The 13,240-nt window shown below is 38.2% G+C and overlaps 1 protein-coding gene across 1 annotated transcript in view; it reads right to left on the reverse strand.

Moving 5' to 3' along the window:
- Positions 1 to 12,617, reverse strand: part of LOC150108066 (tRNA (carboxymethyluridine(34)-5-O)-methyltransferase alkbh8-like) — a 249,687-nt gene extending 237,070 nt beyond the window's left edge. The window contains exon 1 of the mRNA XM_090415571.1: positions 12,278 to 12,617. Coding sequence (XP_090271697.1) covers positions 12,278 to 12,388 — 111 coding nt within the window. The 5' untranslated portion in view covers positions 12,389 to 12,617. The remainder of the gene's footprint in view (positions 1 to 12,277) is intronic.
- Positions 12,618 to 13,240: the final 623 nt, after the last annotated feature.

The raw sequence follows: 13,240 nt of genomic DNA on the forward strand, positions 1-13,240 counted from the left end.
ATGATTCACTAATACCAATAACCTGTGGTCTGGAAGTGCCAACCATGGCCAAAAACTATTCCTTCTTGTTCTTAATACTCCTAGCATTAGTGTACATGAATTTAAGACCCCCATTAGCCCCAACCCTACCTTGATGCCTTATATTAACTATCCCACTCTGATTTGTTGTCCTTATTCGCTCGGGCATATTATATTCATTCATACATTCAACTGCCTCCCTAAGGACTGTATATCTACACCCCCCTTAATAAATCTAGTTTCCCTGAATTTGCACATCCACTACATTCAGCAACACTTTCTCAAGTCTCCTTACACCGTAAACATTCAAATGCAAGCCATCCATCTTATATAGATCCTTTCACCCATCGAACTCACTCCACACATCCACAAATTCCGCACCACTCGTCATACATAACCCACGCATAAAGTCATTCGCAATTATGGCACTCCTTTTAAACATTTCACTGTCATACCGTGGCAAAAGACTAATCATTCTAACTCTCTCGCTCTTTTCTTTTGCTACCTCAAACAATTCATTCAGGTCTTTCAAATCATTCGTACCTGCCACAACAATAATTTCTTTCACCCTTTCCTTTTGCTCTCTAATAGACTCAGTTACATCCTTTATGGTCGCACCAGGTTGGTACGATTTTGTCAAATCCTCTACTAACATACCTCGTACGAACGAGTCTCCACACAGCACTCTATCCTTCATTTTGTTCATGTTCACACTCATACGCCTATTTTTCCTGTCATACTTTTTATTATTGGCTGGTTCATTCAGTCGACTTTTGCTTATACGCTCTAGCTGCTGTTTTGCCCTTTGTATCGCACCATTCAACAACGCGATCTCACTCATTGCATCTATCTCATCTTTTTTATTCTCCGTAAAGCCATTAATACTATCATTCACGCTTTCTACATTCACACTCTCACAATTCTCTGGTACAACCTCGCCGTTTCTTGTCATATCCCTATTTTCTTCATTCTGAAGTTTGACAAAAATATCACACTCACGATCCAAAATACACTTCAATTCCTCATTCTCCCTACATTTTCTATACACACTCACTCCTTTATTATCATCTAACCACACTCTGACCGCACTCCGCAAAGATTGGATGGTATACCAGCTCGTGTCATACGAGAAGCGGCTAAAGAATTGTCAGCGCCTTTGACCATTTTGTTTAATTTGAGTCTCAGGTCTGGGTTAGTCCCATGGGGGTGCAAAGAGGGGAAAATAGTTCCACTGCATAAAGGAGGTTCCAAGACTGCTGTTGAAAATTACCGGCCGATCAGCATATCAGGAATTGTTGTCAAGGTCTTGGAGAAAATAGTCAAGAGGAAAATACAAGATTGGACAGATGAAAATGGGATACTGTATGGAGGACAGCATGGTTTTGTGAAGAGTAGATTATGTCTCAGTAACTTGCTCACGTTCTATAACACAGTATCGGCTGAACTGGATAAGGGTAACAGGTTTACAGTGATTCTACTGGACCTTGCTAAAGCCTTTGATAGGATACCACATGGAATTCTAATCAGTAAACTGCAGCATATGAGAATGGATATAGGCTTGGTGAGATGGATAGGAGGGTGGCTGATGGAGAGATATCAGAGAGTGGTTTATTCAGGAGTAGAGTCCAAAAGACGGCCTGTGACTAGTGGTGTGCCGCAGGGTTCTGTTGTTGGACCACTACTGTTTAATTTATTCATTAACGATATAGGAAAGGATCTGAGAGGAACAGTGCATCTGTTTGCAGATGATGCAAAGCTGGGTAGAGCAATAGTGAATGCTCAGGATGTCAAAATTTTGCAGGATGATTTGGATAGTTTGGAGGACTGGACTAAGGAGAATGGATGTCAATTTAATGTGGAAAAATGTAAGGTTTTGTATTTTGGGGTGAAAAGATTAGCAGCAGAGTATCACATTGGTGGAACTGTACTCCAGGAGACTGACGAGGGATTTGGGAGTGTTGGTGGATAGGGAGTTGAAATTTAGGGGACACATCGCAAAAGTGGCAAAATCAGCTCATCAAATCACTTGGTTGCTGAAAAACACTTTAACGAGCAGAGACAAACAGGTTATTGTTCCTCTGTATTGAGCCTTGATAAGAACCCATCTAGACTACTGTGCCCAGATATGGGTGCCAGGGTTCCTTCTCCATGGGGAGGAGGGGAAGAGGATCCAGAGACCAGTGACCAAGATAATAGCAGGACTATGGAATGAACCTTATGAGAGCAGGTTGAAGATTTGTGGGCTGCAGAAATTGGTTGATAGGCGGCAAAGGGTGATATGATTGAGACATTCAAATTACTGAAGGGTTTCTATAAGATTAATTCAGAAGATATTTTTGAGAATAGGACTGGCAGTGGGAGGACTAAAGGCCATCCATGGAAGCTTGGTAAGAGTGTGGTTAGCAAGTATGTTAGAGCTAGGTTTTTTACTTGGAGAGTGGTAAATGTGTGGAATAAGCTGCCAGAGTCTGTTTTGGGTGCCATGACTATAAATGAGTTCAAGATGAAGTATGATAGATAGTGTGTGAATGATTAATAGTTGTTCTTGACATGATGTTGGGCCTCCCAAGATGAGTCTAAGGAAGGACTCCTTGGAGCTGTCCGTAATAATAATAATAATATTTATTAATATTAATTTATAACATGCAGCAACAGTTTTTAATTGGTAAACCACCAACTGCTGTATATACCTTGCACTCCTATTTCTTTGATTTGCTTAATTCTACGCACCGATGATGTACTGTTATTTTCAGTATGAAATATCCGTACTTTCATTTCATTAAAGTTAATTACTGTGGTTATCATGTAATTTATTATTTAATGAAAAGCATGCATGCACTATTATGCTGGGTGCTGGTTCATTCATGGGTCACTGTAACATACTAATGGTAGATACAAGTGTGTCATGATGGATTAAGGAAGACCAGACTTGATGTAAAATCATCCCTTGTTTTTGGTTACATTGTAGATGATGCTTCATCATTTCAGCTGATTCTTTGAATGCTCTTGAATAAAAATGATAATCAATGCAGAGCATTTCAGTTTGTTGCCATTCTACTTGGTATTTTGTTTCTGCTGTACCTCAACGAGTTCAGATAAGCAAATTGGCCTATAATTAGTAGCCTCAGTCTTATCCCTATCCCATCTGCAAAGAGGAACAATTTTTCCCCACTTTCCACTCCTTTGAGACTTGCTCTATTGTAAAACTGATGTTAAACTGGTATGCCAATGATGCCATTAATTCCCTAGAGAAGTATTAAAAGTAAGGAAGAAGAGTTTCTCGCATTGGTCAGTGACACTTGGCCAAAAATTATCGGCATCAGCAAGACAGAAAATTATATAACCCTCTCTGTATTGTCAGAGAGGATAAAGGAAATAGGACAGGAGAAGGGGTATTACTAATAATAGCTGAAGAACTTCAACCAACAAAAATAGAACTTAAGGAGGATTTTAGATCTGAGGGAGTTGGATGAGGTTATCTGGTGTGAGACAGAAGCCAACTGGACAAAACATTGTTAGTTGCTGCTATGGACTAGGGGATCTGCAAGAAGATGTGGATGAAATACATCATCAGATTATCGCAATTAGTGACTGAGCAATTATCATGGTGGCCTTCAACTATGAAGATACAGATTGGAAGAAGGAAAAGGTGCATGGCAAGATGATAATGGAATTTATACGTTACTAAGTGATAACTACCTGAAATATGTGATGGAGGAAACCAGGGGGTTTGAGAGTGTTGGATTTGGTAATAGCATCTCAACATCTATCTATAATCATGGTAACAACTCTGCCTCCAATCAGGAAAAGTGGCAAGCAGTCTTGTTCTAGGAGGTTGCTCAACACATGATATTCTTAATCAAGAAAATGTTTATGTGGAACTATATGGATAAAAGACAGACCCCAAGATTCTTTCCAGATGCCTATGCTGAAGAACATAGGCATCTGGAAAGAATCTGTTCTTGAGGAAAGTGAGCAGGGAAACTAGAGTTGTCAGGATAGATGGGCAGATGAACAGGAGATGTTCAGCATATTAAAAAATATGAATGTGAACACAACAATGGGACTGGATGACATATCAGCCCATGTACTACATGAATGTGCAAGAGAATTGGCATTGCCTCTGACAAAGTTGTTCAATCTAAGTCATCTTTGGCAGGGTATCAAGAGAGTAGAAAGAGGGTAAGATAATGCCATTGCATAAAGGTGGCTCCAAGACAGAGATAGCAAACTACAGACCAATTAATATATCAAGAGTGGCTGTTAAAGTATTGGAAAAGTTGGTGGAAAGTAAAATATAACAGTGGGTGGATAGGCATGCGATACTCTATAGTGGGCAGCATGGCTTTGTAAAGGGTAAATCCTGTCTTTGTAATTATCTACATTTTATAATAATGCGACAGCAGAATCATCTAAGTGAAAGCAAACAAAGTTTTGCATGTGAATCATCTTCACAATTAGTCTAATTGTATATTCTAGACTATGGACTTCATTCACATTACCTGCCTAAGTATCCCATAATGTAAAGCGAACTTACTTTCAGACATGATGTTGCTATGCATTGTGGGAAGAGTCATCACTTGTATATAAAAAATTTTTTGTATTACTTGTATATATAAATATATTACTTCTGCACTGATTTAATCTCATAATCTTCCCAGATCTAGTGCCCACTGACGAGACCTCAATAAAGGTCACATCTAGTATGGGTAATGGCTCTTCTTACAATGCACAGTATTATATGATTTAAAGGAGTTGTTAGAAGAGGCAAACTGAAGCGCGTAAAGGTGAAGACTGTAAGTCTCCTACCATGCTATGATAGAGGCAAACTGAGGAGAAGGTCATTGATAGCCGATAAGTCTTTACGTAGATTGTGCAAAAGGAATGATGTAGAATTTGTGGATCTGTGGTCTCTGTTTGTGGCAGATATATAAAGAGAAAGGTGATCAGTAAGCTCATGAACAATACAAAGGTCAGGCAGGAAAAGTGACCAGTGTGGTAAAGATTAAAATCAGGTTTCTAGAATAAACTAGCCAAATAGACCAAAGGAAATCCTAATAGTTTTTTTGTTACATGGCAAGTAAAAGGAGGAACAACTATGGAAGAAAAACCTTAATGAGTGCTGTTGGTGACGAGATGATAGAAGCAGATAAAATAATTTATTGGCAAGGGTGTATCATTCGAGTGAGGTTAATAAATTGGAGGTTCTTAGGATACTGCAAAATCTTAATATAAATACAGCTGTGGGATATTAGCTTGCATTTTACAAAAATGTGCAAGGCAGCTGGCAATGCCTCTAACCAGGCTTTTTAATTTAAGTCTCATTCTGACAGAATGAGACTTAAATTAAATTAATTAAAGGAATTATTAGATTAAATATTTAATAATTCCTTTGCATAAGAGAGGTTCTAAGAGTGCAGTAGCAAATTATAAACTAATCAGTATCTCAGGAGTGGTGGTAAAAGTACTGGATATATTAGGGTCAAAAAAAAGACGTCAAGAATAGGTGGATAAGAATATGACACTCCATGAGGGACAAACATGGCTTTGTGAAGGGTTGATCATGCCTTAGCAATTTATTAACTTTTTATAATAGAGTGACAGCTGAGTTGGATAAAGGAAATGGCTACACGATGATTCTCCTGGATTTTGGAAAGGCATTTGACAGAATACCATATGGAATGCTGTTATGCAAATAACAAATTGAGGATGGATATGACACTGGTTATTATTATTATTACGTGACACCTCCAGGGAGTCCAAAGACTCATCGAGGGAGGACATCTGCCCTACATCTGTCTCCACCACTCAACCCTCCAACTAACTGCAACTACACCAACGCCATCTACCGCTCGCCGCCACCACTAGTATTTCCACAGACAATCACAAACATCCATGCCCACTGCGGGATTCGAACCCGTAGCCTTTTGGCTGGAGAGCGAATACGCTAATCACTCGGCCAACCAGGCTGGCAGCACTCACCATCTTATGTGGATAAGATGGTGAGTGCTGGATAGATATCAAAAGTGGTATATGGAGGAACAGAATACAGGAGAAAGAAGGTGATTTGTGATGTGCTGCAATGTTCAGTGCTGGGACCATTACTGTTTAATTTGTACATATTTATTTATTCATATAGAGTTTCCTCCCTTTTCTCCCCCATCCCTATTGGGGCGAGTTGAGCCCCTCATGGGGGGTATGGGGGGTAAGTATTTATGGCTATAGATCCGTGTGTTCACGGAGCTGGTTTGCCTGCTTGCGGGATGAAAAACCCCAGATAAACTGGGGAAAAAAACCCTACTGTATACACCCAAGACCGGATAACTTGGCTATGGCTGAGGAAGATCTTTAAGCTCCTCACGTCAATGACAGGAATCGAACCCAGGACACTCCTTCCCCAGGCATATGTTTGCGAAGCGCAAAGCCACTAGGCTAACTGCACGGACATTTGTACATAAATGATATATGAAATAATCTGAAACAAAATTCAGTTGTTTGCTGATGATGCAAAATAGGTAGAGTAATATTGGAAGTTTATTTTGCACTTGGTTAGACTATAATAAATTTAGTTTAATCCTTTTTCCAAGTGTAAGCAAATAAAGTTTGCACCTGAGAATATCTTCAGGACTGACGTAAGGTCGTACATCCCTTGGCAACTCGTAGCAAAGGTGGATCAAGTTCTCTTCACTCCTTGTCTCAGTATCTTCCATAATGCAAAGCACATCTCCTTGCAAACATGTATTCTGCTATGCATTAAGGGAAGGGCCACTACCCAGACCGGTTTCGACCTTTATTGAGGTCTCATCAGGAGGAGGTAGGGTAATAATTAATCAAGGTAGTGTCAAGAGCTTGCAGGATGACTTAAATAGGCTGTGAGTATGAGCAAAAGGTAATGGGTATCAGTTTAATGGGGAAAAATGTGAACTTCTGCATTCTGGGATTAATCGATTACAAGCAGTGTACCACATTGATGAAATTGTACTCCAGAAAATAGATGAACCTAGGGATTTCAGGGTGGTAGTAAACAGAGAGTTGAAGTTCAGATGGAATATTGGTAAGGTTGCTAAGGTAGTCATTAGATTACTTCAGCTATTGAAGAACACACTAACAAGTACAGATAAGAAAGTACGTCGACATGTGGATTACCATGCTCAGGTCTGGTCTCCAGTTTCTTGAGGGATGAGGAAGTGGTAGAGAGGATTCAGAAGCAAGTGACCAAGATAGTGATTGAGAGGTCTGTGGAATGTTTACTATGAAGATTGATTTTGAGAGCATGTGGATTGCAAAAGTTGGTTGATAGGCAATAAAGAAGGGAATCATCTAATCAATACAAACATCAAACTACAAACAAGTTAGAGGATTTTATAGGATGGATGCAGGGGAAATGTTTCAGCAGTTGGCTAGACGGTGCAGAAAAAGAGGTCATCCCTGGAAAAATGAATAAAGACAGGGTTAGTAGGGGATGCACGGACTAGATTTTTCACATGGAGAGTTGTGAATGGATGGAAAGGATTGCCTGTATCAGTTGTGAGCATTGTGTCTGTTAATAGGTTCAAGGAGAGAGATGATTGATGGTGTGGAAAGTTTGGGTCTCTAGTGATGAGTCTTCAGACTCCATGGAGATGCCCATAATAATAATATTACAGATATCTTATTATATTAACACATATACTAATAATATTGTGTTAACAATAATGTCAGATTATATACCTCAAGTGAAGATGATAAAGTAAATGGAGTCAAATAAGTAGAGAAATTAAACAGAATTGCAAAATGAAGAAGAGATATGGAAAGCAAAGGAAAGTTGCATGAGGAATATGATTCTTGGATTAGGAAGTATCATAAGGAGAGAAAAATTAGAATATAAGAGGAGAGTAGTGCTGCAATCCAAGAATCATATTCCTCTTGGATTACGCCTCTTTATGTGGCCAGTAGGAGAAAAACTGATTGCATATAAATTATCTTTATGAATAAAGATAATTTATATGCAATCAGGAACTTTTGGGAGACCAAGGCAGATGACACAGTTCAGCTATTTAATGATCACTTTATTAGTTTGCTCCATCCTGATAAAGCAGGCATTATTTCTAGATGAATAAGCATACATGAAGTATTAGAAGTAAATGAAGAGCATTTGCCATGCAGGATTGATGTAAGGCAGGGGAAGTGGATGGAATTTTGCCATGTTTTAAAGCAGTATTTCCCAATGTTTTTGGATCATGCCTCACCTCAACGCCTCAAAGATTTTGAGGTCCCCCCCCCTCGCAAGAGGTGATGAATGCAACATAATTTTCTAACTGCCACCCCCCCCCCCGTGGGGCATATGCCCCACATTGAGAAACACTGTTTTAAAGGAATGTGCTGTGAAACAAATTATTAGCCAGGTTAATAATTTGTCATTATTAACCTGGCTGTTTAATGAAAGCCTTGAAAAAAAAAAAGCAAGTTACAGGATAGTGGAAGAAGAGTAAGATAATGCCATTGCATAAAAGTGATGTAAAATGGAGGTATCAAAGTATACGTCAGTTTGTATTTCTTCTGTGGTTGTTAAACTTTTATAGAAATTGGTAAAAAACTCAAATACATACTTGGACAAACGAAGGAAATTATCTAGGTCGGCATGGATTTGTTAAGGTGCACTGTTGTTTTGGTAATCTGGTTACCTTTTATAATAGAGTGACAACAACAATAGATAAGCCATGTTTTTTTTTTCTTTATATTAAAAATTTTTTAAGGATAAACTGGATTTTTAAGTTGCATCATATGAGTCTGGATATTAGGTTATTAGATTGGTAACTGGCTTTCTGATAGATATCAGAGTTGTATATAGGAGAGGAAAGTTACAAGTGGAGTTCCACAGGATTCAGTACTGAGACTTTTACTGTTCAATCTTGATGTCAATGATATTACTGAGAGATATTCAGTTGTTTGCAAATTATGATGCAAAGCTTGAGAGGGTTATTACTAATAGTGATTTTTTGGCTCTTCAAGAGGATATGAATACACTGAAAAAGTGATCAAATGTATGGGGATGTCAAATTAATGCAATTAAATATTAGGTTTGGAAATTTGGGATCCACAGATGGTATGCTGCATACTCACTTGGTGGAGTTATGCTGGAAGAAGTGGAGGAAGCGAGGGATTTTGGAGTGATTGTATACAGAAATTTGACATTCAGAAAACATATTGCACGATTGTGAAAACAGAATTGTTGCAATATTGAGGATAATGACCATGAGAAATAAAAGGGTGGTGGTCACATTGTATAAAGCTTTGATCAGACCACATCTTGATTTCAGTGATCAGATTTGGTCACCAGACAACTGGCCATGACGTCTACAGATGTCCACTAAATCTGGATATGATTCTGTAACACCTGTTGAATAACATGGATAAGAAGTGCAATTTGGTCTCACTATTTCTTCCACCTCGGCCAGTAGGGAGGTTCAGATGGATAATGAAAAGAATACCAGGACTGTACAATGTCAGTCATGAGAATAGGCTGAGGACATGCAAACTATAGTTTGCTGGACAGAAAAACAAGGAGGAGGAGGATGTGATTCGACATTTAAGCCGTTGAAAGGTTAGTCAGACTGATACTTGGAACATATTTCATAAGCCAGCCTGGTTGGCTGAGTGGCTAGTATCGCTCTACAGCCAAAAAGCTGTGGGTTCGAATCCCGCTGTGGGCATGGATGTTTGTGATTGTCTGTGAAAGCACTAGTGGTGGTGGTAGTTGGCGGTAGATGGCGTTGGATGATGAAGGTTGGTGGGGTAGTGAGACGAAGAGTTGGTTGATGCCCTCCCTCGATGAGTCTTTGGACTCCCTGGAGGTGTGATATAATAATAATACAGGGTGTTCGGGATAAATTTGACATATTTATAATTAATTATATTTTTCCGTAAGTTACATGTATTAACACACACTTCTCTTCATTTAAAAGTTTGGACCCTTCTTCATTCATATACAAGATGTCAGAAAGGATGGATAGCTGGAACCCACCTGAATCATGGAAGAGAATAACTTGTATCATGATGATTCGTGCCCGCCATCAAAATAAGGATATTACGACTGCTGCCCAATGCTCCCTGAATACAGTAAAAACAATCAGGCATGAACTAGAGACTTGCAATGGTGACTACGAGGATGTAGCAAGAAGAAAGATCCCTAGCAGACGATCTGATTGCGTTCGTACAGCAGAATTCCTCGCAAATCTGCAGGAACAGGTGTTGAAGAACCCTGGCATTGGAATTCGGGCTTTGTTCGTGGAGTTGCTAACTGTAGTCAAGCCCTGGATAACAAGGGTAGCCAATGGTAGGCCGTATGTATGGCAGCAGGATTCGGCCCCTTGCCACACCTCTGGGAAAAGTCAAAAATGGTTGTCTGAAAATTTCTACGACTTCACCAGTCCAAATGTTTGGCCTCCAAACTCCCCTGACCTTAACCCCATGGATTATTTTGTATGGGGCGCAGTTGAAAAAGACACCAATCGCACTTCCAGTAATACAAAAGCCCAGTTAATGGATAAAATTAAAACAGTTTTTGCGGCCCTTCCCAGGGAGACTGTAGCATCAGCTTGTTCGAGGTTCCGAAGCAGAATTGAAGCTGTGATCGATGCTAATGGTGGTTATTTTGAGTAAATCTTGTTGATAGTATTGTAATTAACTCTGCCTGTAATGTTTTTTTGTCAATTCATTAAATTTAATAGATACAAAGAAGATTTTCTTTTTCCTTACGAAACTGTCAAATTTATCCCGAACACCCTGTATATGACGGGAAAGTACAAGGAAAAGCGGCAAACTCTGGAAGTTGAAGAAAGAAGTAGTGAGTAAGTGGATAAGTAAGTTTTTTGCATGGAAAAGTAAGAGAATTGTGGAATGATTTGTCTGAGGGAGCAGTAAAAGTGCAATTGGTGGTTGAATTTGAAATGTTGGTAGGATGGATCATGTTGTCTAACACTGACCTGCCATAATGAGTCTTGACTCCATGGAGGTCAGGAAAATATTAGTTCAGGTGTCATTAGGCAGTAGCACACTCAGGATTTAATCTTGTAGGGGGCCAAGCACTCATGATTTAATCGGGGGGGGGGGGGGGGACGAGTTGAGTAGATGATTTGAGAATCCACACTACATTGCATACGACCTATGACTGAGCATCTGCAGTGACTGCCAATACATGATACCTGTGATCTCCTCTGGCCCGGCTCAGGAAAACAAAATAGCAGTTGGTCTGCAAAAGCACTACTTTGTTCGCCTTGCATTCACAGCGGCCAGGATTCCGGAGAGCTATAGGGTATTCCTCACCTTATGTGGCTGCTAATTCATAAGTAGTATAGAAATAGATGACACATCATAAATAAAAAAAAAATAATTTTAATTAGGAAAAAATTTTTGGAAAATTTTCTAGTGTTTTTTTCCTTTTTCTTTTTTTTGGGGGGGGGGGGGGCAGAACCCTTGGCCCCCTCCCTGGGTGCACCACTGCCATCAGGTGAGACAGCATACAGGAAAAAAAAAAAGAAAAAAAGTGCATTTTTTTTTTGTTTGAAAAGTTGACCTATCAAAAAGACTGATAAGCTCTGAAATGAAATTCATGTGCAAAACAGCCAGATATAATAGACTACACTTAAAAAGAAGTAGCTTCAAGGTGATATCTGTTTTAGACTACATCAATCTTTATAGTGAGACAGAGATAACATACAGAAAGAATGAGTGAAGGAAGACTCCCCAGAGAGATACAGAGATATACACCTCAAGGGAGAAGGAATAGAAGACAGCCTTTGAAAATATGGGAAGGGACCTAACAGACCACTAGGCCTATTACTGGAAAGGAAGATGAAGAGTTGACCTCTAATCTCTGGGTTATTGGTGTCTATATCATAAGCATATCCAGAAACACAAAGTTCACAACTGTAAGGGGGGAAATACTCTATAAGAGGTAACTATATTACAATTAGTTATATCTACATATTTATTCTACATTCTAAACCATTAGTTGGAAATGTATTAAATAACCATGTCAAGCTAAGCAACACGTGATGAAGCATCGCCATGGCGACTATAAAGTAGCTTCCTTAAGGAAAAAGAAAACATACATGTGAAGAAACAAGCAGGTACAAGCTTACAAGTTAAATATGACACGAGAAAGAAACGAAGAATATACGCAGTAAAGAAATATGTACGATCGGACATTATTTACTACTCTTTACCATTGCGTAAAATCCCCCTCCAAATAAAATGACATATGCGCGTTAACATATACCTTTGTTGCCCATGGCACTGTTTTAATGCCCACGTGGTTTTCCAAAATTTTGTTACAGCGAGTCTGCTTTCGAGCAATTTTCTTTTCTCCTTTTGTTAGTTTCCTCATCATAGCTAACTATAAATACACAAACTCCAAAACCGTTACTGTAAAAAAATCAAATCACTGAACTGCACCATCACGACATCAATAAGATAAAATTTGAACGTTTAAGACGTACAATTAACAAATATTCTTCTTGTCAACTTTCGTTTTATTTACATCATGAGATTCAATCGTTAAAAAAAAGAAAAAAGAAAAGGAAAGGAGAACACGAATCTCTACTGGAAAAACTGGATATTTTCTAGATTCCCACAAGTCTCACCAGTTAATGAAAATTTATTTCATGTATTAAACACTTAACAGCAATAAATAAATAAATAAAATAAAAATAATTAGCTAACGCCTTTTATTCCCTTATAAAAGTATTTATTATATATATATATAGATAGATATATAGATAGATATATATATAGATATATATATATATATATATCTTTATATATATATATATATATATATATATATCTTTATATATATATATATATATATATATATATATATATATATATATATATATATATATATATATATATATATATATATATATATATATATATAATATATATATATATATATATATATATACTATATATATATATATATATATATATATATATATATATATATATATATATATATATATAAAAAATCAGCTAACGCCTTTTTATTCCCGTAAATACGGGAGTAGGCGAGGCCATTTAGCCCTATCTAACTTTTGGAGACTGAGTGGGCAGTTCAATCTCCACTGGTACCCAATCAGCGACAGATGGCCCAAGGCTATCACTAATTAAGCGGTACGCAGTGAAGAGAGACGGCTCAAATGTGCCGCAATCTCGTGGTCTCTAACCCTAACAATATATT

The sequence above is a fragment of the Typopeltis vanoorti genome, chromosome 3, assembly GCF_054136105.1.
Source record: "Typopeltis vanoorti isolate ZY-2024b chromosome 3, IOZ_Tvanoo_1.0, whole genome shotgun sequence".
NCBI classification, from domain to species: Eukaryota; Metazoa; Arthropoda; class Arachnida; order Uropygi; family Thelyphonidae; genus Typopeltis; species Typopeltis vanoorti.